The 27,837-nt window shown below is 38.0% G+C and overlaps 1 protein-coding gene across 5 annotated transcripts in view; it reads left to right on the top strand.

The window, feature by feature from the left end:
- Positions 1-27,837, top strand: part of SLC71A1 (solute carrier family 71 member 1) — a 48,065-nt gene that overhangs the window by 17,500 nt on the left and 2,728 nt on the right. For 4 of the 5 annotated variants that reach the window (XM_081493226.1, XM_081493222.1, XM_081493221.1 and 1 more), the window contains 8 exons: positions 9,144-9,206; positions 9,944-10,071; positions 11,917-12,031; positions 15,723-15,941; positions 16,215-16,328; positions 17,061-17,132; positions 25,894-26,006; positions 27,018-27,115. In XM_081493226.1, the coding sequence (XP_081349352.1) occupies positions 9,144-9,206; positions 9,944-10,071; positions 11,917-12,031; positions 15,723-15,941; positions 16,215-16,328; positions 17,061-17,132; positions 25,894-26,006; positions 27,018-27,115 (922 nt within the window). Of the gene's footprint in view, positions 1-6,411; positions 6,749-8,300; positions 8,361-9,143; positions 9,207-9,943; positions 10,072-11,916; positions 12,032-15,722; positions 15,942-16,214; positions 16,329-17,060; positions 17,133-25,893; positions 26,007-27,017; positions 27,116-27,837 lie in introns of those variants that run through there. The other variant, XM_081493225.1, reaches the window with a different exon arrangement.

Below are 27,837 nucleotides of genomic sequence, written 5' to 3'. Positions count from 1 at the left end.
CATAATCATTACTGTATCTACATAAAACACTGATGTCTAACAGTTATTTTGAATATACAAGGCATATTTACAAATACTGCTAAAACAAGTTTCAAAAGAAAATGAAATCTCAATAAATACAATTCCTTTTGTAATAAACCATGCTTTGCAAGTTATGACAGTTCCCTGAATGAATGACAGTTCCCTGACATATAATTTTAAGAATGCTGATTTGATTATGTTTTGAAATCCTTTCTTTTTTAAAAAGCAAACAACTCATTTACCTGTAATGGGCCATCGATTTTACATAAATGAATTTTCAAAATAATTGATATGTGACATTTAAATATCTGACTTTTTTTTTAATTTAATAATTTCTGATGGGAATTTTTCAAATAATTTACACATTTCCTGCTGTCATAATCCATGAGCACTGATTTGAAGCTTTATCATATGATGCAGGTTCATTATGACATCTGTAAGTACATTATATTGTAATAAACTGATGTCAAGTGCTACTGGGGTGCTATATAATAACTGTTTTCTCACAATTTTTAAATGTTTATTTTTTTATTTGCTTGCACTGGGTCTTTGTCGCTATGCGCTGGCTTTCTCTGGTTGTGGCGAGCAGGGGCTGCTCTTGGTTGTGGTGCATGGGCTTCCCATTTTGGTGGCTTCTCTTGTTGCAGAGCACAGGCTCTAGATATATAGACTTAAGTAGTTGCGGTTCGAGGGCTCTAGAGCATGAGATTGCAGTTGTGGTACACAGGATTGGTTGCTCTGCAGCCTGTGGAATCTTCCCAGGCTACAGATCGAACCCATGTCCCCTGCACTGGCAATTAGATTCTCACCCACTGTACTATATTAGTTTTCTAATGTTTCAGTGTGTTTATGTATAATCTACCAATTTAATGTATCAATCTCTCTGGCCCATGTTTAGTCTTACAGTTTAAAGGACTTGAGCTTTGTAATAGCAAACAGTTTGTATATATTTATATTATGATGAGTCCAGGCACTGTCCTAGGCACTATAAATACATTATTATTATTGTTAATCCTTAAAGGATTTCTTTGCAGCTGAAGATGGAGAAGCTCTATACAGTCAGCAAAAACAAGACCAGGAGCTGCCTGTAGCTCAGATCATGAACTCCTTATTGCAAAATTCAGAGTTAAATTGAAGAAAATAGGGAAAACCACTAGATCATTCAGGTATGACCAAAATTAAATCCCTTATGATTATACAGTGTAAATGAGAAATAGATTCAAGGGATTAGATCTGATAGGCAGACTGCCTCAAAAACTATGGATGGAGGTTTGTGACATTGTACAGGAGGCAGTGATCAAGACCATCCCCAAGAAAAAGAAATGCAAAAAGGCAAAATGGTTGTCTAAGGAGGCCTTACAAATAGCTGTGAAAAGAAGAGAAGTGAAAGGCAAAGGAGAAAAGGAAAGATATACCCATCTTAGTGCTCAGTTCCAAAGAATAGCAAGGAGAGATAAAGATAAAGCCTTCATCAGTGATCAATGCAAAGAAATAGAGGAAAACAATAGAATGGGAAAGACTAGAGATTTCTTCAAGAAAATTAGAGATACCAAGGGAAGAAATTTCATGCAGAGATGGGAACAATAAAGGACAGAAACAGTATGGACCTAACAGAAGCAGAAGATAGTAAGAAGAGGTGGCAAGAATACACAGAAGAACTATACAAAAAAGATCTTTATGACCCAGATAACCATGATGGTGTGATCACTCACCTAAAGCCAGACATCCTGGAGTGCGAAGTCAAGTGGGCCTTAGGAAGCAGCACTACGAACAAAAGCTAGTGAAGGTGATGGAATTCCAACTGATTTATTACAAATAAGATGATGCTGTGAAAGTGCTGCATTCAATATGCCAGCAAATTTGGAAAACTCAGCAATGGTCACAGGACTGGAAAAGGTCAGTTTTCATTCTAATCCTAAAGAAAGGCAATGCCAAAGAATGTTCAAACTCCTGTACAATTGCACTCATCTCACACGCTAGCAAAATAATGCTCAAAATTCTCCAAGCGAGGCTTCAAAAGAACGTCAACCGAGAACTTCCAGATGTTCAAGCTGGATTTAGAAAAGGCAGAGAAACCGGAAATCAAATTGCCAACACCCATTGGATCATCAAAAAAACAAGAGAGTTCCAGGAAAACATCTACTTCTGCTTTATTGACTATACCAAAGCCTTTGACTGTGTGGATCACAACAAACTGGAAAATTCTTAAAGAGATGGGAGTACCAGACCACCTTACCTGCCTCCTGAGAAGTCTGTATGCAGGTCAAGAAACAACAGTTAGAACCGGACATGGAACAGCAGACTGGTTCCAGATTGGGAAAGGAGTCCATCAAGGCTGTATATTGTCAACCTACTCATTTAACTTATATGCAGAGTACATCATGCAGAATGCCGAACTGGATGAAGCACAAGCTGGAATCAAGATTGCCGGGAGAAATATCAATAACCTCAGATATGCAGATGATACCACCCTTAAGGCAGAAAGGGAAGAGGAACGAAAGATCCTCTTGATGAAAGTGAAGGAGGAGAGTGAAAAAGCTGGCTTGAAACTCAACGTTGAAAAGGCTAAGATCATGGCATCCGGTCCCATCACTTCATGGCAAATAGATAGGGAAACAATGGAAACAGTGACAGACTTTATTCTCTTGGGCTCCAAAATCACTGCAGATGGTGACTGCAGCCATGAACTTAAAAGACACTTGCTCCTTGGAAGAAAAGCTGTGACTAGTCTAGACAGCATATTAAAAAGCAGAGACGTATTACTTTGTCAACAAAGGTCCATCTAGTCAAAGCTCTGGTTTTTCCAGTAGGCATGTACGGATGTGAGAGTTGGACCATAAAGAAAGCTGAGCACTGAAGATTTGATGCTTTTGAACTGTGGTGTTGGACAGAGTCCCTTGGACTGCAAGGAGATCAGAGCAGTCAATCCTAAAGGAAATCAGTCTTGTATATTCATTAGGACTGATGCTAAAGCTGAAGCTCCAATACTTTGGGCATCTGATGCGAAGAACTGACCCATTGGAAAAGACCCTGATTCTGGGAAAGATTGAAGGCAGGAGAAGAAGGGGACAACAGAGGATGAGATGGTTGTGTGGCATCATCGACTCGATGGACGTGAGTTTGAGCAAGCTCCGGGAGTTTGTGATGGACGGGGAAGCCTGGCATGCTGCGGTTCATGAGGTCGCAAAGAGTCGGACTTAACTGATGACTGAACTGACCTGAATCATTAAAACTACTTTATCAGTGAGGAATTAGCCTCATATTGTTGTGAAAAGCTCAGCCGTCTTACACCCCTGCCAAATCAAGTCTCAGGGAGAAGGTTTTTAGTGAATTAGCAAAGAAAGGTGTATTGCTTTGCCAGGCAGAGAGGGACACAGTGGGCTTCTGGCCTCAAAAGCTATGTAATCCCAGCCAAGGAGGATTTGATGAAGAGTTTGGCAGCAATAGCTCAAAGGTGGGGTTGCTGATAAGATTAGGACCTATACTCCTTTAATCTCAAACCAGGTAAATTTGTTGATGAGCTTATCGGGTTCCTTTTGTCTGGCCTCAGGTGGTCTAAGCTATGGAGAATGCTGACATCTTCCATTTGTTGGGTTTTAAATCTATAAAATGACTTCCCTGGTGGCTCAGACAGTAAAGCATCTGTCTACATTGTGAGAGACCGGGTTCAATCCCTGGGTAGGGAAGATCTCCTGGAGAAGTAAATGGCAACCCACTCAAGTATTCTTGCCTGGAAAATCCCATGGACGGAGGAACCTGGTAGGCTACAGTCCATGCCTCACAAAGAGTCAACATGACTGAGTGACTTCACTTCACTTCAAATCTATAAAAGAGCTTAAAGATATTAGTTTGTGTGTCTATAAAATAGCTTAAAGATATTATTATTCCTGATTTGGAACCAGAACCCTGCCCCGAGGCTGTGCTATTGTCTTCTGGCTTTTGGTCCCTTAACTGTACATCCCTTCCCTTCCTGGATCTGTTTGAATTTGCCCTTTGGAACTCAGGAAAGGTCATGAAGACTGAACAGAAAGGCTCCCCAGGTCCAGGAGCCTGAACACTGTCCTGCTTAGTTTCAGTAATACAAATGAGGAAATTAGTATTAGAAGAGTTAAGCAGCTTGTTTGTCCCAGTTCTCAGTCTTGGAGAACACTGGCAGTAAGTGGTTCACACCCATGTTTTAGGTAGTTGAGGTTGGCAGCCCAACTACTAGCTAAGTAGAGAGATTTAAATACTGGCTAAACTATGCAAGCCATCGAAAAAAAGTTTTTTTGTGATGATCCCATAATTTGTGTAGCTGTTTTTTAAATTCATTTCTGGTTTATATTTTTTCAATATCTCAACTTTTTGTCTAATTTTGATATCATTTCTAATTAGAAAGAGATTGTCTTCTTTAAGAACAAGGAAGAAGTCCAGTTATGTAATATAAATAACTTACTCATTTTTTCATAGCTATGGGAAAACTTTGTGCTTAGTATATTCTTAACTATTTTTATTAATTAAAACATGGAAAGTACCTTTGATTTTGATTTTTCTGTTGCTTTCTCTTTCTTTCACTTTTCTGAATTCTGGTCAGGGAAATGAAAAGTGCTATTCTGAGACTAATGAATTATTTTTCTTTTGCCGCATAAATATACTTCTCAGAATTATTGCTCTAACATTGGTACCAGTTATTTCATCGAAAGACTTCTCCCCCCCACCATCATTATTATAGTAGTTACTCTTAATTCTCATTTGTTTTTGGTACTTGAATTTTATAAGATGGTGACATGATGAATTGTGGTTACATGGGACAGTTGTCCATATTATCATGGTCATAATTCTTTACCTTTTTCAGTTTTTTACTTAATTTTTTTAAATCAAGCATTCTCTGAGAAAAAATAAGTTTCAAATATTGAATGTTAAGTTCGGAGTTTTATCTTTCTAATTCTTCTCTCATATTTAATGTAGACACATTTTTTAAATTGCAGTTTTTATGCTCTTTGTTTTTTAGTTGTTTGATGGGGAAAACCTTGGCTAAAGAGATTTAGGCAAACCAGAGATTGAGTTGTAGAGATTAGATGTATATAAATTAGCAGAGATTGTTAAACTCCAGGTATTGAATCCTTCCTGGTGTTTTGGCCTTTGGGCCTTGGAACTGCAAGAATATTTGAAATATCACTGAAGAAATTGTACGTGAGAAATCTATATATACACAAACCTCTATATATTATATCAATGTATGTTACTTTTTTTTTTTGCTGTGCCATGCAGCTTGGGGGATCCTGATTCCCCCACCAGGGATTGAACCTCTGCTCCCTGCAATGGCATAGGTAGAGTTCCAACCAATAGACTACCAGGGAATGACCTATATGTTACTTTTTTAATAATTAGTTACATAATATGTGCCTGTTGTAACCCTTAAGCAATATATAAGCATGTCAGGACAGGAAAATTCTCCTAAAGTCCTATTTATCCCTCCAGGCAGCCTTCAGTTAGGCGATTTTAGCTTCAGGTTATGCCGTACCAGCCCCAGGGAGACAGATTGGCCAATGGGAGGTAAAGATTTCAACTTTTACAATGTTGTTGTTGTTGTTCAGTCAAGACCCCATGGACTGCAGCATGCCAGACTTCCCTGTCCTTCACCATCTCCTGGGCTTGCTACTCATGACCCAGGGGTAGGCTCAGGCATGTGTATTTTTTAGAAGTGATTCTCATATATCTAGTATACATCACTAATTAAGAACTAATATAGTAATTCAGTATGGGCTTTTAAAAAAGATTTTGCTCATTTTGAGACTTTCTTTGCAATTTTTTGCTGTTGACTTTATTAGCAGTCCTCTTTTCTCTGTTCTGGACTCCTACACTCCCCGGTGTTGGGGTGTGGAGAGAAGTGAGTTCTGGGGTAGAAGCCACCAACCTGTAGCACTTTGTTCTTTTTTCCAAAAATCTGTTAACCTTTAAACATTTTACTTCTGCCTCATGAGTTTTGAAACTGATCATAAATGGTGCCTGCTGAAACAGCTCTTAATGTACGTCTAAAAAGGAAAGATGAGAGTGAAGCTATAAGTGAGTTTATGTGTATTTTATGTTCATTTCTCTTCCCATACACAACTCTCAAAAATTACAGAGCTTAAGTATTTCAATTTTCAAAGATACTCTTTGAACTAATTCATTTAACAAATAAGCTTAAGATGTATTAATTATAATAAATATTTGGTCTTGGATTTATAATAGCCTTTGTTTTAAAAACTAAGGTGAAGTTAAAAGAATTTTTAAAAAAATTTCATGTGTTTGCAGTTATCTTTGAGTTTGAAGCTCATAAAGCTTATAGAGCATTGTTCTAGAATACAGTCAAAGAACACAGAATACAGTCAAAGAACAAAAGCTGTGTTCTATGTGGAGAGCCTCTGCAGGAGAGAATGGTGAAGTCTCCACCAAGGGGATGTATGTTAATTACATAGGAGAATTTTATACTGACAAATACTTTTAAGAACTAATCTTTAACACTTTGAGAGGTTATGACTGTATGGTTGGTTCATAATGGTGTTCAAATAGTGATTGTTGGTTGACTAAATAATATATATTTAGGTAAAAAGAATTAATGACAGTAGGATCTATAATGCTAAGAAGTGGCTTCACTTTTTCAGTGGATTGATGGTTCTAGAAATATTTGATGTTTCAAACTGCTAGATGCACAATCCGTGTTAAGGAGCAAGACCCTGGACTCCAGACCTCCTGCGTCTCTTCTGTATAAATGTCATAGTATTCTTTGCTGAGAGATAGTTTCTGTTTTTTAAATTGGTTAAGTCACTTTGCATAATTATATTAAGTCATTTTGAAGGCAGAATTTTTAACCTGTTAATTATGAATGTTTAGTGAACGGTTACTATATAAAGCACTATCTATGAGGCACCAATAGAGATAAAAATATATTAGATGCAAGGCATATATAGTAGATATAGTGCCTGTCTGCCCTTAATAAGTGAAATATAATTGAAAAGAAATATTTATTAAATACCTTAAGAGAGAAAAAGTATAAGAACGAGCTAACACAGAAATGTTAGTTCATCAGTCGTGTCCAGCTCTTTGCTACCCCGTGGACTGTAGCCCACTAGGCTCATCTGTCCATGGGATTCTCCAGGCAAGAATACTGGAGTAGGTGGCCATTTCCTTCTCCAGGGGGTCTTCCTGACCCAGGGATCCAACCCTTGTCTCCTGTATCTTCTGCAGTGGCAGATGGGTTCTTTACCTCTAGTGCCACCTGTGAAACCCCTTACAAAGCTGTATGTGAGAGTGTTGTAGTTGCCTATTATATGGTCCTAAAGGAGAAATAGATTGTTTTGGATAGGAAAGTTTGGTAGCAGTGTGGAAGATTTGGAGGAAAACTCATTGGAAAAGACCCTGATGCTGGGAAAAATTGAGGACAAGAGAAAAGGGTGACAGAAGATGAGATGGTTGGGTGGTATCACTGACTCAATGGACATGAGTTTGAGCAAACTCAGGGAGATAGTGATAGACAGAGAAATCTGGCGTGCTGTAATTCATGGGGTTCCAAAGAGTCGGACATGACTTAGTGACTGAACAACAACGACAAAGGAACAAACATTTAAGATGGACAGGATATCATGTATAAAAGTATGAATATTGGAAAGCACAGGAATATTCTAAAAACAGTAAAGAGACCAGATTGATTAGAATGAAAGATAGCTTGGCAAAGTGAATTGTTATCAATAAGATTTAGCATATTATAAAATTTCTTGTAGGTATTCATTCTGTCCTTCAGTCTTTTTAATACCAAACCCATTCTTGTCCCTAAAAAGAATTGGTCGTTAGTAGTAACTGGAAGAAAAGCAGATTCGAGTTATGAAAGGTTTGGGGAAGCTATGGCCAGAGCAAATACTGTTAGCCTGTTTTTTTGTAAATAAAGTTTGATTGGAACACAACTATGCCTATTCATTTACATATAGTCTGTGGCTGCTTTTATTGAGTTGAGCCTTTATGACAGAGGCTGTGTGGCCTGCAGAGTTAGAATAAACTGAAAATGTTTACTCTCTGGTCCTTCACAGAAAAAGTTTGCAGACACCTTATTTAGATCCATGAGTCTTTACTATAAATAACAAATAATAGGGTTTCTCAGCTATTAAGATTTCGGGCCAGATGATTCTTTGTCGTGGAGGGTGGGACAAGGGGAGCTGACTTGTGTATTGTAGGATGTTTAGCAGGTTTCCTAACCTCTACCTAATAGATGCTGGTAACACCTTTCCTCTCCCTCTCCACTCCCACCCTCACCCATCCCTCAGGTTGTGACAGAAATGTCTCTGACATTGCCAGATGTCCTTTGGGGATCAAAATCACCCTCGGTGAGAATCACAAAATATATGAATATCATAAACGTGATTTTTCCCATGTTAGTGATTTTGAGTAATAAATATTTCTTAATTTCATTTTTGTGTGCTTGTTGCTCAGTCATGTCTGACTCTTTGTGATCCCATGGACTGTAGCCCACCAGGCTCCTCTTGTCCATGAGACATTGTCTAGGCAAGAATACTGGAGTGGGTTGCCATTTCCTTCTCCAGGGGATCTTCCCAACCCAGGGATTGAACCCAGGTCTCCTGCATTACAGGCAGATTATTTACCTTCTGAGCCACCTGGGAAGCCCAGTTTTATCTCTAGGTCCGCTTTTGGCAATTAAAATTTCTCTGTTGATTCTCCTAGTCTTCTATCTTAGATAATACACCTATCGGTAAAGGGAGTTGTAAGTCAGTCAGTCATATGTAGGAAGTGGAATAGCATAGTGAATAAAGCATGGACCTTCAAGCTTGACTTCCTGCCTGCCTTTCAGTTTTGCCACTTATTGACTGAGATCTTGGATAAGATATTTAACCTCTGTATGTATCAGTTTTCCAACAGGGCTCTTATGAAGAATTAAAGGAGATAATGTGATACAATGTGCAATTTAATGCCTTGTGATATAGTAAATGCCATGTAAATGTTTAGTATTATTAGTATTTACTCATATGTGTAGTGTCATACAAACCTAAAAATTATATGAAATAAAATTCGATGGTATTATGAAGGGGCAGTTTAACTTTTACTAGGACTAAAATGTAGCATGAGCTTTTTATTTTGTTTTTATTTTTCAGGTATTACATGAAACCTTCCCTAAACATACATTTCTGATGAATGGTCTAATTCAAGGAGTAAAGGTAAGATCAGTCCTGTATATATACATATGTATATGCATATACACAAACATGCACACATACACATATATATGTAGTTCTGCCAGTCCGTTATGCTATTAGATCAATCTGCTAAAGTGTTAATTTTTACAATTGGAGTATATACCTCAGGGAATTTCTTAACACTTTTTAAAGGAACTGAGTTTTAAATCGATTTGGCTCAGATATAGCCAACTATGTATAATAATGATAAGCCACATCATAACAGATGTCCCCTTTGTTTTATGTGTTGGCGTTTTCATTATGGAGATCTTAACACTTTTGTAAAACTAGCAACAAGAATATATATTGAAGGGAAAAGACCTATTTTAAAAATACACAAATATGAAATATATTGATATGGTAAAGTATTGATTATTCTACATTTTCTTTACTGTTGATTCCCTGTGATCACCAGGTTTATAAACAGAAAATAAGCATGTAATATTCCTTCTAGAATTGCTAGTGTAGAGTTGTAGTCAAAAATTCATTAGAACGTTTCGTATTTAATGTGCTACCAAAGCCCTGCAGATGATTCTGGACAGTCTTGGGAATTTTCAGTTATGTACAGACAAGAAATACGCAAATACGCTTCTTATCTAAAATTTGGTGATGTACATATTTTAGAAATAGATTTGTTTAAAATTCTTCTTTAAAATGATTTATTTTTGGCTCATCAATATACATAGTATATGTATTTTCTTCATTTAACTTTTTTTTAGGGTTTGTTGTCATTCCTCAGTGCCCCTCTTATTGGTGCTCTTTCTGATGTTTGGGGCCGAAAATCCTTCTTGCTGCTAACAGTATTTTTCACGTGTGCCCCAATTCCTTTAATGAAAATCAGCCCATGGTATGTACACATTCAGATTATAGCAATTAAATATTAACTGTTAATTATTTTCTGAATATGCCTTCATTTCTTTCACTTTTTTCCGTCTTATCTATGTAGGTTTTAAATATATTTTTCTGATACATTTATTCTTTGATACAGATAAAATACAGTAGCTGAGTAATATAGCTAATTAAAAATATAGTAGTAGGTAATAAAATATTTTGAACTTGTTGCCACTGTAGAAAGCATGTAGACTACTAGCTAACCTGCTTTCATAGCCCAAATTTCAAAACAATATTTTAGGGATTGGATAGAGTTGCTAACTTTTAATTTTCTTAAGTAGAATGTTTAAAAACAAAAGTTTATCATCATTATCTGTATTAATTAGGAAGAGATCTAGTTATACATCAGTTAAGTCCCAAATAATAGTTTCTTAAAATCAGGGAAACTCATTGCTAATTTCTCTCTCCATGTGAAAGAAGTCTGGAGTTGAGCAGTTCAGAGCTGATATGGCAGGTCCTGGAAACCAGACTTTTTTTGTCTTCATGCTCTGCCATCCTCTGCTGTCACCTTGCTGTCCAGGATGGTTGCTTATGTTGGTTCCAGCTTGTTGTCACCTTCAGGCAACAAGGTGGAAGGAGTGGCTTAAGAAGAACACATCACCTTCTTTTAGGGAAACTTTAGAATTTTCACCCAACCTCTGCATCTTTTTGGTCAGATTTCAGGCACATCCTAGTTAAGAGAGACTGGGCTCTTGGCCACCATGATTAGAATCAAAAGTCTTTCACTGGGGAAGAAGGGAGGGAAAATTCACAAAGAGAATGATTTCCCCAAGATAATAGAGCCCAGTTTAGTTGTAGTAACTGTATTAATTTTTGACTAAGGTTCTTTGCCACTTGACTGTTAATGTTAGTTCCTTCTACATCATAGATGGGCTGTATTTCCATGGTGTATCTAGAAAGGCCAGGGGTATTTATGGGGCAGGATCTTCCTTTCTCATAGGTGAGATATTACCCTAGAGGCCAAACCCCTGACGAATGCTAATCATGTAAATGGAATCTTACTAAACAAATCTAGGGCATGAACAAATTATTTGCTGTGAAAAGCAGCATGTTAGAAAAAAATCTAGTAAGCAGTAAAGTCCTGGTGGCATGATATTTTGAAAGTGAAATGTAATTATACTTGATTTTAAAAACTGAATGTCATCATTACAACAGAAACTTCTTATTTTCAGCAAAGTATGTTTGAATCATGAATAGCAAAATGTAGTTTGCTTTTTAAAATGGCTTTTGTTCATTTTATAGTATCTATATTGGACACTGCCATACAGGTTTCTTCTATATGGAAACTGAATTCTTTGGTTTGGCAACATTTGAAGAATACAACTTAGGGAAAAACATCTAGTTTTTTATATATAAGTTCAAGGTAATAGAAACTGAGGAACTAACTTGCCTCCTCAGTTTTATTTACTCAATTTTGTTTTTTGTGTAACTGTGATGGGAAATAAGATGAATTTCAATAGACTCTAGTTTATTGCTATTTTTAGTAGAAACAACAACAAAGCCACGTAATAAAACAACAAAGTCACTTACCCAACAGTTGGGTAAAAAATTGACCTGAAAACATTGTCTGATTTTAAATATTCCTGCACAGTAGCTGAGCTGCTATTGAAGGCCCACTTCTAGCCCAGTGTTTTTGTAATATCTGGAGCTTATGATTTATAGAATAATTAATCTATGAATTGTCTACTAGCTGTTGACTGAAATTAGCTGTTCTTACATTAGTTCACTTATAGAAATGAAGGTAGATCAAGGTAATGGTAATTGTTCTAACCTTTTCTTGTCAATTGTCTTTTAATCCTAGGTGGTACTTTGCTGTTATATCTGTTTCTGGGGTTTTTGCAGTGACTTTCTCCGTGGTATTTGCATATGTAGCAGATATAACCCAAGAACATGAAAGAAGTATGGCGTATGGCCTGGTATGTATGTTTAGTCTAATACCTTTATCTGCTGAAAAACACCCCATATTGTCTCTTCGTACAAGGAGTACAGCCTTTGCATTACAGGATTATTTTTGCATAAATATGTTTTCTAAAAATCATCCATTAGATTACATTAAAAAATTTTTTCAGTACAAAAGCCATGTAAGTTCTGCAATTTTCATTCAGTAAATATTTGTCAGACATGTCAGATTTGAAACTATAGTGAAATATTTTTACCTTATAGAAGTTCTTTTTAATAGACTACTAAAGGAACTATTTAATATGTAATAAGATTAAAAATTACTAATATTTTAACAGCTCATCTAAAAGATAATAGGTTAATATCCATCTCTGGGATCCCAAGCCTTTTCTTTGGCTTTGTGGGCCACATATAGTGTCTCTCTCATATTCAACTTTTTTTTAAATTAATTTTTATTGAATAAATCTGACATAACATTATTTAACTTTGAAGTACACAAAGTGTTACTTTGATACATTTATATATTGTAATATAATTGCTGTTGTATATTTATCATACTACATAATTGTAGTACAATATTGTTGTCTGGATTCATTTTACCTTGCATTGGCTCTCTCTAGCCTATTTACTACTCCTTGCAAGTTTGTCTCTCATATTCTTTTGTTTTTGCTTGTGGGCATGGGTTTACATCACTTTTAATGTGAAAGAACCATTTATAGATGGATTTAGCCTACAGGTGGTAGTTTGCCAAACACTAAACACTGTTTTGGTAAACTAAATACTTAGTGGCAGTATAGTCTGTTGTCTGTCAGATCAAGTTAACAGATCATGATTAGATAGCCAGAGATGGGACAGTGATGAGTTTCAGCAGATATGCGACAAGCAGCTTCTGTTAAATAAGGACGGAATATCGCATCAGGCTGAATCTTACTTTTATGAGAGACTGTTTATCTTTGATTCAGAGGTCAAGAAGAATATTAAAAAAATCATGGAATTAAGAAGATTTTGAGGGAAATACAGTAAGAAACTTACAAAAAAACTAATCAGTTGTAAACTCCAGAACATAAATGATAAGAGGTTGATGATAGCCAGGATGTTTTTAAGCAGCTTTCCAGGTGCCACAGATGGTAAAGAATCTGCCTGCTCAATACAGGAGACAGAAGTGATGCCAGTTCAGTCCCTAGGTTGGGAAGATCCCCTGGAGGATGAAATGGCAACCCACTCCAGTATCCTTGCCTAGAAAATCCCATGGACAAAGGAGCCTAGTGGCTACAGTCCATGGGGTCACAAAGAGGCAGATGTGACTGAGCATGCACACATACGTACTATAAAATTATCCATTTTATGTGGATAGATAAAACAGTTTTGTAGCCATAGTCCAGGTTGTTGCTGTTTTTGTTGTTGCTTTTTATAAAGTAATTTATTTTGTCTTAGCTAAATCCTTGAAATTAATTTTCAGCCTGGAAGCTTTATGTTTTAAAGGCACAGCTAGTAAATGACAACTTCAGTCTTCTCAAAGTAATATGGATGCAGATAAAAGAGGTTAAGGTGATCTTTGTGGCCCTCTTTCTGTTTGGTCAGAAACAAATGGCCACCAGGTGGGGAGCACTAAGGAGAAGGGAAGTGATGTGAAATAACCTACAGTCTGATTAGACCTTTTCACTCTGCCTTTGCACTGTGATCCTGAGAATATTCCCAGATACCTCATTGACTTGCACAGTGAGAACCATTGCCACTTTCCCAGCTCAGTGCTGGAGCTCTGCTTATAGCCAGGTCCCTCTGAGACCACAGCCCACTATAATTAATTTCTAGAGTTACTGAAACAAACTACCAGAATCCAGTTTTAAAACGTTTCTATCAACCCAAAAAGTTCCCTTGGGCACATCTGGCATCCATCTCCACTTCACCCCTGACCTCAGGCAGTCACCAATCTACTTTCTGTATCTGTAGTTTTGCTTTCAATAGAAATTTCATATAAAGAAATAATGTAAAATGTAGTCTTGTGTGTTTAGTTTACACTGAGCATAATCTTAGGAGGTTTATCTATGCTGATACATATATCAGTAGTTCCTTTTTATTGCCGTGTAGTATTCCACTGTGTGTGGGACATACCACATTTTGTTTAGCCATTTACTGCTGCTGCTGCTGCTGCTAAGTCGCTTTAGTCGTGTCCGACTGTGCAACCCCATAGACGGCTGCCCACCAGGCTCCCCCGTCCCTGGGATTCTCCAGGCAAGAACACTGGAGTGGGTTGCCATTTCCTTCTCCAGTGCATGAAAGGGAAAAGTGAAAGTGAAGTCGCTCAGTCGTGTCCGACTCTTAGCGACCCTATGGACTGTAGCCTACCAGGCTCCTCCGTCCATGGGATTTTCCAGGCAAGAGTACTGGAGTGGGGTGCCATTGCCTTCTCCGTTGATGAATATTTGGGTTGATAGCTAGGTGTTGATAGTTATTAGAATTTTATGTATTTGTCAGATAGTTGACCACTGACAATTGAATTGCTTATCCTGAATGTGTATTATTAATAAACAGCTATAGGAACTTCCCCAGGTGGTCCAGTGCCCAAAACCTTACACTTCCAATGCAAAGGGCCCAGATTGGTTCCCTGGTGAGGAAACTAGATCCTGTATGCCACAACTAAGTTTGCATGCTGCAACTAAAGATCCCACGTGCTGCAGCTAAGACCAGTGCAAGCCAAATAAATAAATAATAAATATTAAAGAAATAATAAGCAGCTATAAATAAGCACTCCTGTGCAGGTTAAATGCTCCATGCAAAAGTCAGAAAGAGCACAGAAACAATAAAGCACAGAGTAGTGAGCAGGAGTTCGTGGACCTCCAACATTAATTTCTGACTACCCTCTGAAGAGTGTGGTCTCTGTCAGGTGTTATATGCTGTCACATCTACTGTTGGTTTGCAGAACACTTTGTCCAGTAGGCCAGATATGTGTGGGATTAGCAGTTTTTCTCCACCTTTGTCTTCTCTACTTTAATCTGCATCTTCACCAGACGTGTATGGACTTCCTCAGAATTTGAGAGAGACATGGTTAGAAACGTGCTCAGTGTCAAGGATCAAAGCTCTTGTTCTTCCTAACCCTACCACCTACTGATGATCAAGCTCAGTTTTGTGTTGTGGCTTAACACTGTTACTGCTGAAGAGATAAACTTTAAAGTCTTTCAGCTGTATTTCAGCCAGCTTTAAATATGTGACAAAGTAAAAATTCATCTAATTTTAATTTTAGTATTGGAGGAGAAGTCCCAGTGGCATTGAATTTCCATAGAGTCATTTTAGACTCTTTCCACAGAGCACCATGGGACGTGGAGGCACCCTGGGGACCGGCATGCCTGGCAGCTGGAGTAAGGGGGGCATTTGGACGGTCATCCAGGCCCCCAGCCCTTCTTCAACTAAAACAATTTTTGTTTATCTTTAAATATATTTTTACTTACACTTTGTCAGCAGGATTTATTTAAACAGAGGGCTCCAAGGCTTAAAAGAATGTTTGAAGCCACTATCTTAGAGGTTATTACATATTTTTAGTTAAGAATCTAATTCTTTTCTCCTCCTGCAAAAGAAGAATGTGTAAGAAAACCAGCACAGGGAGGAGGAAAGGGAGCAGTAGGACTGACGTCAGTCAGTCTCCCTGGTGTGGAAGGAGTGGAGCCAGGCTATCCTTACTGATCTCTTTCTGCTGATCTCGATTTACTGCAGGTTTCGGCAACATTCGCTGCAAGTTTGGTAACCAGCCCTGCAATTGGCGCTTATCTTGGGCGAGTGTACGGGGACAGCTTGGTGGTGGTCCTGGCAACAGCGATAGCTTTGCTAGATATTTGTTTTATCCTGGTTGCCGTGCCAGAGTCATTACCTGAGAAGATGCGGCCTGCGTCATGGGGAGCACCCATTTCCTGGGAACAGGCTGACCCCTTTGCGGTAACTTTATACACTTTGGCAAAAACACAAATGTGTGATTCAATGCAGCATTAATATTTTGTTGCAGCTGTTTCTTTGGGGAAAACATCGTGATGGATTTTTAAAACTACTTTGGAAACTTCAGAATAGTTTTGGGGAGGATGAGAATAAACTGGGGGAAAAAATGACAACTAGGTGTCTCTATGTACACTGCCAGAAGATATCTCTGCATGTTCTTAATAATAGTTCAGTGTTTTGATACAAAACCTTATACGGGTTTTTTTCTTGTTCTAGTCCTTAAAAAAGGTGGGCCAAGACTCCATCGTGCTGCTCATCTGCATTACCGTGTTTCTCTCCTACTTACCGGAGGCAGGCCAATATTCCAGCTTTTTTTTATACCTCAGACAGGTAAAATTCTTTTCTACTGAACTGGGCTTTTCTTTCATTGTTTAGTGCCTTAATAAAAAAATTTAATCTTGAGAGAGCTATAAGAATAGAGACTTTTTAAAATGACTATCATTTTAGAAATAATGGTTCACTAGAATTAACTTCCTAGTTAGTGTGACCGACGCATTTCTATTAAGACTTTTCGCTTAGGCAAAAAGAGATAATCTTCCTGTCAATGTGTGTGGTTTGAGTTTATGGGTTCCTTACAGAGGTGACGGAATGCTTTAATTCATTCACCTGCCCCAGACAGTCTGTTTGTGATTTAGAGCATATACTAATAAAGCAGCTAGCCAGAATGAGAGCATTAGTTTTTTTCTCCTTGACACTAATCTTACTTGGCAGAGATTAAGCCTTTATCAATATGCATGAAAATTACAAAGTGGTGCGATATTTATTTGTAAAATAGATTTTAAATGCTTGATAGCAGTCTCCAATTTAGGAAATCAAAATTAAGTGATCAGGATTTAAATTTACTTAGTTTGAGTTAAGTAGCTGTTACTTTCAGCATCTTACTTTGTTATAATTTTGGTTCTCAGTGAATGCCAGATTCTTCCTCTGAGGAGTTCTTTGATTATGAATGAATTGCATTTTCTTTTCTTGGCCTATTTAATGTTAATATACAGGTAGTTATGTTAGTATGGTATGTGTTGTGCTTTTCTGTTTATTAATGTTACTTTTTTGGAAACCCTCTAGATAATGAAATTTTCACCAGAAAGTGTTGCAGCATTTATAGCAGTCCTTGGCATTCTTTCTATTATTGCACAGGTGAGTTTCTTTCTCATTAGAGGGAGAGATGTTTGAAGGCTCAGAGATAACAATTCTGTTGGTATAGATAGTATTGATTGACACATATCAACATATGATGTGTAAACAAGAAAGTTTATTAATTTACACTAGAATATAGTCACCTACATAAAATCAGAAATTTTATGTTAGTCTTGTTCTACTGTTGAATGATTCATTCAGTAAATGTTTATTGAATACCTGTCATGAGTCAGGCTCTTGTGATATAGCAGTGAACTTAACTAAATCCCTGCTGTTGTAAAGTTAGCATTCTTGTGGGATAAGAGGATGAATAAATGTGTCAGTGTAAACATATCTGGTGTAATGAAAACTAGAGAAAAAGGGTAAAAGGAATGAAGCAAGTGGCTAGGGTCAGGGTGTTATTTTATCTGGGAGAGTGGGAGGGCTTTGCTGATACAAGTGACATTTGAGCCGAGACCCAAAGGAGTGAGGAACAATCCACTAGAATACCTGGAGGAGGAGAATCCCGAAACACCAGCACAGAACTACACCTCTGAGAGACCATTCCTAGATGTGTAAGAAACAGCTAGGGGACAGGATGGCTCTGGTGGAGTGAACAAGGGAGGGTGTCAGGAAATTAAATCCAGGAGGTAGAGAGGGACCAGATTTGTGTGGGGTCTTCCAGGTCTCCATATGACTTGACAAGAAGATAGGAAGCCATGCGAGCGTTTGGAGCAGAGAAGTGACATGAAGGTATTTTTATCGTGGAAACCCAGTTGAGAACCAGTAGTTGTTTGAAGAATAAGATATTAATCAACACAAGAATCTGGATTTCCTTAGGAGATATTTCATCCTGACCTTCATATTATCTCTTGTTCCATACTTTCCCCAAGGTGGAAAAGACTCTGTGAGCGCGCGCGTGCGCGCGCGCACACACACACACACACACACGTGGTCTACCCTAACACACTTTCCCACCTGAAATCTAGTCTCCTGGGTTGCAGCTTTGTCTTACTGTACTCTTAAAATGGTAAGATAGTATTGATAGTATTCTTGGATGGTTCACCGTCTCCTAGGTAGGATTGCTTCTGCAGATTTCATCATTTATGAATTTCTGGTAGGTTTAGTTAAAAACTTTAAATTCTGTAATATACTTCCCCCATGACCTCACACATGCATACATGTGGCACTAATTATTAGTCCTATTTTTAACCTCAGTTTTATCCTAAGAATCCTTGATCTGGAAAAACATTGCATTTAAATGTTCATTCCTTGATATCAGAAATGTGTTCTTTATCTTTGGAGGAAAATGCAGTATTGCCAGTATATACAAATAGCTTAAAAAAAAAAAAAACACCTTTCTGAACATGAAGGAAAGTGTACTAAGACTAAAGCTTGATGAGTTATCAAATAAGTGACCTTGACTGAGATAAATCTAGCCTGATAGTTATGGCTTATCTTTTTCATATATTGCTGTGATTAGATTTGCTATTTTATTTGATTTAGATCTTAAAGAGAACAGGCTAACAGTTCCTATAATGACACTTAAGAGGTTAGTAGCTGTACGGTCATAAGTTCTGTTTCATACTTAATTGTCATACTTAAATTTGGGCACACTGTGGACTGCTTGAATGAGTAATTGAAGGTACTTTAGAGGAAATTTTCCCTTTGCTCAGTAGATGGCATCAGGTACAAAGGATACAAAATGGAAAACAACCCTAAGAAGAGCTCAGAATCAGGGCAGGCAGACATGTGAACCCAGGAAGTAGCATGGTTGGGTTTGCCTTAGAAAGAGTCCTGCAATAGCTGGTTCATGAGGGCTATGAATCTGGGAAGGAACAAACCTCGGCCCTGCTGGCGTTGATAGCACAACAGATACTGTATACAGAAGCATGGTCCACAAAGCATGCAGTACTTAATAGACCAGTCAGCTTTGGGGGCCTACGTAGGGATGTAGTTTTTGAGATGTAAAATCACATTTCTGAAAGTAAGAAAATTAGTTAAATTTCAAAAACAGGTGAATAGGAATATGTAGCCTGCATGTAAATATTAATAATTATAGTTTGTCATTATATGAATTAAAATATCAAGTATAGTTTATAGCCCTAAAGGTAGAAGCATTATGTTATGTTTTCATTTCTGGCAGGTATACAATTGAGAATGACTTCTCCCCTGTTGACCTCTCAAGGCAGTGAAAAACTAGTGTCTTTGTGTCTCTCCAGAGCACAGAGCTGCTTGCAGCTCCCCGTTGGTGCCTCCCTTTGTTTACTTTCTTGCTTGCCCTTGTGCCTTTGTTCCTGCTGTGCTTACTGCTTCTCTGAGTTCTCATATTAACTTGCCTATATCTCTATCATGGTACAAAATGCACTGTATTATGAATTTTACCTATTTCTGATTATTTTTGCCTCAGTAGATCATGAACTCTAGTAGAGCTCTTAGAAGATGTGAGGTCACAATTTTATCATAATTTGTTTTTGTCACTCTAGCACCCTAAACTGCACCTGCAGCCCCACGGGTGCTAAATTAGAGGTCACTTTTTTTTCCATAGTAAATATAGAAATGTAGCTTCTCACACAAAATTATGAGATCTAATGCCGTGGTACAGGCTTCCAGTGGAAGCCACATGGTTGCCGTCCCCTTTGGGGCCTTTACTCTCTGGTTTGCTGTTGGGGTCCTTTAATGGATCAGAACCTGGTGGTACCGAGTCGACGATAAGAGAGTAAAAAAGAAAGAACGAAAGAGGCTGATATTCTCTGGTTTACGCAGAAAGCCAATAAAACCTCTGAGACGAGGTTTGCTTTGCTCACGTAGGCACAGGGTGCCTTCTCAAGGAAGTCTTGAAAGCCCGGACAAGAAAGTGAGCTCAACGAGCCTCTGTGCTCCAGGGAACTAGCCTGAAGGGGAGAGAGAGAGAGAAAGATGAAGAAAGACACGGGGACCTGAGTTCTGATAGAACAAGGGTGTTTTATTCAACAGTGTTGGTTTATATACTGTCTTACAAGGTAGCAAAGATAAGGATCAAAAATCTTACAAATTACCAAGGAAACATAAGGCTCAAAGAGAGAGGGTTGTAAATAATCACTTTCCATATCAGAAAGGAAGAGGGTCATAAATAGTTACTTTTCACCATATGGAAAAGCCAACGAAGGAAATGCATGCATTCCTTATTCCTGGGAGCGGCTTGCCAGCTCCTCATAATCCTTGAATATTCAAGGATTAATAAGGAACAAAGGAATCATGACAGATAAAAAAACAGCACACAGGAAGCCTCCTGTTAAATGCTCCTTAACAGTTTGCCATAGGCCCCATCACTTCCATGGCACCAGTAGGCATGACTTCATTACATTTGCACTAAATATTTACATGAGTGCATGAATACAGTTAGTTCTACACATTTCTCTTCCTTGGTGCTGTCATCTGGTCCCCTGTGTTCTGATGACATCCAAATTTATACCGAGTGCTGTCAGACACATCTGCTGGACATCTCAAACCTGATATGGCCATGACTGCAACCTGGCTTCCCTCCACCCACGCTGCTCATCTCATTCAGTGCCATCACCACTCTCCCAGTTGTTGAAGCCAGGAACCTTGGCACCATTCTTGATTCCTTTCTTTGTCCTTCTCCTACATCCAACCCATCAGATGGCATCTCCTTTCACCTCTCTCTCCAAAACATATTTTGAGTATTTTTGTTTGTTTTTGTGTGTTTGTTTTGTTTTTGTTTTTAAACTTTCAATTTTATATTGGAGTATAGCTGTTTAACAATGTAGTGATAGTTTCAGGTGCACAGCAAAGTGATTCAGCCTTACATATACATGTATCCATTCTCCCCCAAACTCCTTTCTCATCCAGGTTGCCACACAGCATTTCACAGAGTTCCCTGTGCTATACAGTAAAGTTCACTTGTATAATTTCTTTTTAGATTCTTCATATCAGCAATATCATATGATATTTCTCTTTCTCTGACTTACTTCACTGAGTATGATAATCTCCCGGTCCATCCATGTGGCTGCAAGTGACATTATTTCATTCTTTATAATGGCAGAGTAATACTCCGTTATATATATGTACCACATCATCTTTATTCATTCACCTGTCGATGGACTTTTTAGGTTGTGTCCACGTCTTGACTATTGTAAATGGTGTTACAGTGAGTTCGACTACATGTATCCTTTCAGAGCATGTTTTTCTGCAGATATATGCCCAGGAGTGAGATTGCAGGGTCATATGGTAGCTGTTTTTATTTTGAGGAACCTCCATACTGTTCTCTGTAATGGCTGTACCAATTGACATTCTCATCAATAGTGTAGGAGGTTTCCTTTCTTCCCACACCCTCTCCAGCATTTATTGTTTGTAGATTTTTTTTGATGATAGCCATTTTGACTGGTGTAGGGTGATACCTCATTGTAGTTTTGATTTGCATTTCTCTAGTAATTCATGATGTTGAACATCTTTTCATGGCCTCTTGGCCATCTGAGGTGGATTTCTTGTAGACATCATATATATGTGTCTTGTTTTTGTATCCATTCAGCCACTGTATGTCTTTTGGTAGTGCATTTAATCCATTTGTTTACATTTAAGGTTAGGTATTGATGTTAATATCCTTATACATTTAAGGATAAGTATTGTATTCCTATTGCTATTTTCTTAATTGTTTTCAGTTTGTTTTTGTAGGTCTTTTTTCTTCCCTTCTCTTTCATTCTCTTCTTTTGTGGTTTGATGACCATCTTTAATGTTGGGTTTGGTTGCTTTTTCTCTTTTGTGTGTTTACCTATTGTAGTTTTTGGGTTGGTTGTTCCCCTGAGATTTCAGTATAGCAGTTTGTATATGTACAAGGTTGTTTTAAGTTGCTTGTTTCCTTCTCACCTAGAGGAGTTTCTTTAGTATTTGTTGCAAAGCTGGTCCGGTGGTGCTGAATTCTGTTAGCTTTTACTTGTCTGTTTAACTTTTGATTTCTCTGTCAAATCTGAATGAGAGCCTCACTGGACAGAGTATTCTTGATTGTGGGTTCTTCCCTTTCATCATTTTAAATATACCATGCCATTCCCTTTTGGCTTGCAGAATTTCTGCTGACAAATCAGCTGAAAACCTTATAGGAGTTCCCTTGTATGTTATTTGTAGTTTTTGCCTTGTTGCTGTTAATATTCTTTTCTTTGTCTTTAATTTTTGTCACTTTGATTACCATGTGTCTCAGTGTGTCCCTCCTCGGGTTTCCCTGCCCGGGTCTCTGCACTTCCTGGACTGGGTTGACTGTTTCCTTTCCCGTGTTAGGGAATTCTTCAGCTGTTATCTCTTCCAGTATTTTCTTGGGTCCTTTTGCTCTCTTCTTCTTCTGGGACCCATATAATGCAAATGTTGGTGCATTTAATGTTGTCCCGGAGGTCTCTTAGGCTCTCTTCATGTCTTTTCATTTTTTTCTTTACTCTGTTTGTCAGGAGTGATTTCCATCATTCTGTCTTCCAGGTCACTCATCCGTTCTTCTGCCTTAGTTATTCTGCTATGGATGCCTTCTCATGTATTTTTCATTTCAGTTATTGTATTGTTTATCTCTGTCTGTTCTTTAGTTCTTCTAGGTCTTTGTTAAACATTTCTTGCATCTTTTCGATCCTTCCCTCCATTCTTTTTCTAAGATCCTGGATCATCTTCACTATCATTATTCTGAATTCTTTTTCAGGAAGGTTGCCTGCCTCCACTTCATTTAGTTGTGTTTCTAGGGTTTTATCTTGTCCCTTTATCTAGGACATAACTGTCTTCCTTTTCATTTCACCTAACTTTTTGTGATTGTGGTTTTCATTCTGCAGGCTGCAGGATTGTAGCTCTTCTTGCTTCTGCTGTCTGCCCTCTGGTGGATGATGCAAGAGGCTTGTGCAAGCTTCCTGATGGGAGGGATTGATGGTGGGTATAGCTGGGTCTTGCTCAGCAAAACTTTGTCTGCTAATGGGTGGGGCTTCTGTTGGCTGGCGTGAGGTGAGCCAGCACTGGAGCTTACAGACTGTTTGGTGGGGCTCATGATGGCCTCTTTAGACTTACACCATTGAGTACTTTCAAGAACTGCTGCTCCTTGTCCCTGTGGTGAGCCACAGCCACCACCACTGCCCCTTACCACCACCTCTGCAAGAGACCCTCTAACACAGGCAGGTAGGTCTGGTTCAGTCTCCTATGGGGTTACTGCTCCTTTCCCCTAGGTCCTGGTGTGCACAAGACCCTATGTGTGCCCTCCAGGAGTGGTGTTTTCCCCAGTCCTGTGGAAGTCCTGCAATCAAATCCTGCTGGCCTTCAAAGTCAGTTTCTCTGGGGATTCCTCCTTCTGTTGCTGGAGAGCCAGGTTGGGAAGGTTGATGTGTGGCTCAGAACCTTCACCCCAGTGGGAGAACTTCGGTAGTATAATTGCTCTCCAGTTTTTGAGTCACCCACCCAACAGTTACAGAATTTTATTTCATCATGATTGCATCCCTCTTAACATCTCATTGTGGCTTCTCCTTTGTCTTTAGATGTGGGGTATCTTTATTGGTGGGTTCCAGTGTCTTCCTGTCAATCATTGTTCAGCAGTTATTTGTGATTCCAGTGCTCTCTTAAGAACTGGGTGAGGGCATGTCCTTCTACTCCACCATCTTGAACCTGTCTCCCCCAAACCTATTTTGAATCGCAGTATTTCTCACCATCTCCATTACTAGGAACCTTGTCTAAACCATGACAGTAGCCTCCATTTGGTCTGTTTCCATACCTGTCTCCCTACTGTTTATTTGCCACTTGACAGAGGGGTTTTTGTAAAGTTGAAATTTGAGTCTTTCTTGTTTAGTATTCTCTTTCTGTCACAATCAGAATAACATCTAGGCTCTTGACAAAACCTCATTTTCCTCTTTTCTCCATGTACACTTGAATTGGAGTGCTCTTTTCCCTGGGTACTCATATAACTACCCCCTTCTCTTCATTTAGCTGTCACCTCAGAAAGGCCTTTCCTGCACACCCTGGCTCGAGCAGCGCCTCTATCACACTACCTTATTTTCTTCATAACAGCTACAGCCTCATATTTGACTATTTTCTCTCTACTTGGAGGTGATCTAGTGGGTTGGCCAAAAAATCCGTATGGGTTTTTCCATCTTATGGAAAAACCTGAACAAGTATTTTGACTAACCAAGTATTTTCTGAACAGTACTTTGATCTATTCACTGTTCCCAAGTCGGTGCCCTCAGACCTAAAATAGCCATTGCATATAGTAGGAACTGGGCAAGTATTTGTTGACTGAGTGACAAGTTGATGTCAGTTAACTGTTAACTGTGTCATCTTGGTTAAGTCATTAGTCATTTTAACTTTTGGGACTTGGTTCTTTTGGTTCTCTTGAAAATGAGAATTATATTGAATTAAGGGATACTAATTTTCTTTCCCGCCTAGCTCAGTCTAGATACTAAATGAGAAATTTCTTCCTTTATATTATTAAGAATATTGTGACATTTAAAATTGTGCATGCTTTCTAAAATACTTTTTAAGAACTTATACTAGGTGCTGGGGATACAGAGAAAAAAATCCTTGCCCTTGGGAGAAAATCAGTGTCTCAGTTAGAGTACCATACACAAAGGAAGTTTTTCTTTTCTAACTGCTTACTCTGGGTGAGTTCCCTTTTGTGGCTGTGGTTTTTGAAGAATGTAATCCAGCAAGGTTTCATGCTTTGTGGAATTCAATTTTATGTTCAGTTGATTTAAGGGAAAATCTCAGAGAAATTGTTTAAGAATCATGAAAAGAATTTTCATTTACTACCCACTGGCTTATTTGAATCTGATTAAACTCTTAAATGATTGTCTCAATTTAATGAATTTTAAATTTATACTTGATAATTTTGAGTTGAGTGCATCAGCCAGTCATCAAGTAGTGATTTCCTGAATTATTTTCACTTCTTCCTCTGTGGACTTACCAGCTATCTAAAGGGCTGTATTTAACACTAAGGTACCTAAATCATTGCTGAATTTTTCTTTGAAAGAAAAGCAAGAAAACCCAATGTATAATATTATTTATTAAATGTGCTGGGCACGATGCTAAGTTTATCATTTCATCTAACTCGTAAGACAAAGTTTTGAAGTGGATACTATTTTCGTGATCTTGTAAGAGAGAAGACTGAGTTTCAGAGTGAAGTGACTTGCCCAGGGTCACATGGTTAGAGGCAGGATGATGATTAAGGCTGTTTTTCCCAAAGCTATGTTCTTATTTATTATCCTACACTACTCCCAAGTCATACTTGTTAAACTGATTTACTGTTCATAAAAGCATCATGGTTTCAGCAATAGGTTAATTTAGTGAAGGATATATAAGTAACTATACTGTTCCAGTTTTCTTTAGTCAGGAGAATAAGCATTTTGGATTAATTTGGACCTGTAAAAAAATTTTTAAGCTATTACATAACAGGAAATCTCCAAACTGAGTTAGAACCTTTCATTCCTACTATTTACAATTTCTGATTTTTAAATGGTCCTCAGTAGAAATGTACTGAACACAAAGTTCATCTTTCTATTTTCAGTTTTCTGACTTTTCCCCTGAATCTGGATCTGTCAGCAGAGGAACCTTTCATCTGCTCATTTGACCTGGAATAATTATTTCAGGTCTATTCAGGGTAATTGTTGCTGAAAAACCAAAATGTAGAAATAGTCTGCAAATCTAAAACCAAAATGTGGTAATAGCCCTTTTATATTAGATATTGAAATAAGTTACCATATATCTTTTTTTTTTTCTTTTCAATGTTAAAAAGCTTATTCTGTTCTAATAAACCATTTTGATTTTTCTTATTTTCCAGACCATAGTCTTGAGTTTACTTATGAGGTCAATTGGAAATAAGAACACCATTTTATTGGGTCTGGGATTTCAAATATTACAACTGGCATGGTATGGCTTTGGTTCAGAACCTTGGTATGTACAAATCTTTTAATTTTCTTAATTTTGGTGTTTGCCTTGTTCTTGTTTTTCACCTTTTTTGGGTTTTTTTAAATGAAATTATTGAGTTTTTCGGTCCCCAATGAGCATTTAATCCAATTTAGTTTGTTAGGAAATAACATGTAATCCCAGAGCAGCAAGGTTAGGAAAGAAAAAGTGGAGTAATACCACTTTTTTGATCATTACAGATGGCAAACCAGAAATCCAGTTGTTTTGGTTCTGGCTTCATGCTTGGAAGGCTCTCGGCTTTTCTTGCCTATTTGGTTTCCTGCAGGGAGGTGATGGTAGTGGTGCTGCTAATGTCAGGCTGCCCATGTACACTTCTGTGCTCAGATACTACAGGACTGAACTCCATAGTGTTTGCAGTAGTGTTTCATTCAACTGAACACATCATCTGTTTGGGCGTGGATATGAGGAAGCACCCAAGAGTGTGTTCTGATGGACACTGTAGTTTTCAGTCTAGCTTGTAAAAGAGATGCTCACAACTTAGTGAAAACAGTTCTTTTTTAAACATCAAGCCAGAAGCACATTTAGATCAAATTAGTGCTTTTTTTTTCCACACTGAATCACAAATCTCTGGGAACCTTGCCATAAGTTACAAGCAAACATTTGGAAACATTTAATGTTTCATTATGTGTATTATACATGATTCCAACATTCCCCACCCACCCCCAGTCCTGCAGAAATAATACCCAACACACTTTACAGGTCAGATGTGATATGTGATATCCCAATTCTACATTGATACCCACAGCATTCTTGTGAATAAGCGACTGTATTTCTGCTTTCTAGAAGAGTAAACAGGGTTAGACTTTTAAGTGACTTGCCCAGAGTCACAGAGGAAAGAAGAGCTAGTTCTCCTTTCTCCTGTACCACAGCTGTTTCTCAAAAGAGTTACTTGATTTTAAACATGTATTTACATATTTATATACAGGTACAATGGAGAATAACAACATACTATTTTTGTTTTGCTGCTTTTGATTGCAGGATGATGTGGGCTGCTGGGGCAGTGGCAGCCATGTCTAGCATTACCTTTCCAGCTGTCAGTGCACTGGTTTCACGAACTGCTGACGCTGATCAACAAGGTGGGTTGATAGGAACCAATGATAATTACTTAAAAATACAGGATATTCTAATCCTCTGTACTCTTTCCTAAGTACTGAAGCATATGCATATCTTCAGAGTAGAGAATTTTAAATTTATTGTACTAAGTACTCTAGTGGTCTATATGGGAAAACAGTCCAAAAAAAGAGTGGATATATGTATATGTATAACTGACTCACTTTGCTGTACAACTGAAACTAACACTGTAAATCAACTATAGTCCAATAAAATTAAAAAATAGTAAGTTGCTTTCACTGTAAAGAGGAAAAGTAGATTCTAGGATATTATCCTTAGGGTGGATATCCTTGTCTCTCAATGTGAATATGTGGCCCTATCTGTTCTTTTGCTAAAAAATTTAGTGATGAAGGTTGACCAGCTTATATTCACTAACCATCTAGTTATTACACATTTGCTGTGACGTGTTAGATATCTCAGGGATACACTGATAACGTGAAGTGAAATCGCTCTGTCGTGTCACTCGTTGTAACCGCATGGACTATATAGCCTGCAAGGCTCCTCCGTCCATGGGATTCTCCAGGCAAGAATACTGGAGTGGGTTGCCATCTCCTTATCCATGCCTTTTCATTAATATTGTATGTTTGTTATCTAAAGAACATAAAGAACTTATTTTTATTGTCTAATATTTTTGTGGCAAGAACTCTTTAATTCTTAAAATTCTAATAGATGAGGAATAATTCTTTGA

The sequence above is a fragment of the Giraffa tippelskirchi genome, chromosome 5 (assembly GCF_054371585.1).
Source record: "Giraffa tippelskirchi isolate mGirTip1 chromosome 5, T2T-mGirTip1v1.2.pri, whole genome shotgun sequence".
Taxonomy (NCBI): Eukaryota; Metazoa; Chordata; class Mammalia; order Artiodactyla; family Giraffidae; genus Giraffa; species Giraffa tippelskirchi.
This window is presented reverse-complemented; position numbering and strand designations above follow the sequence as displayed.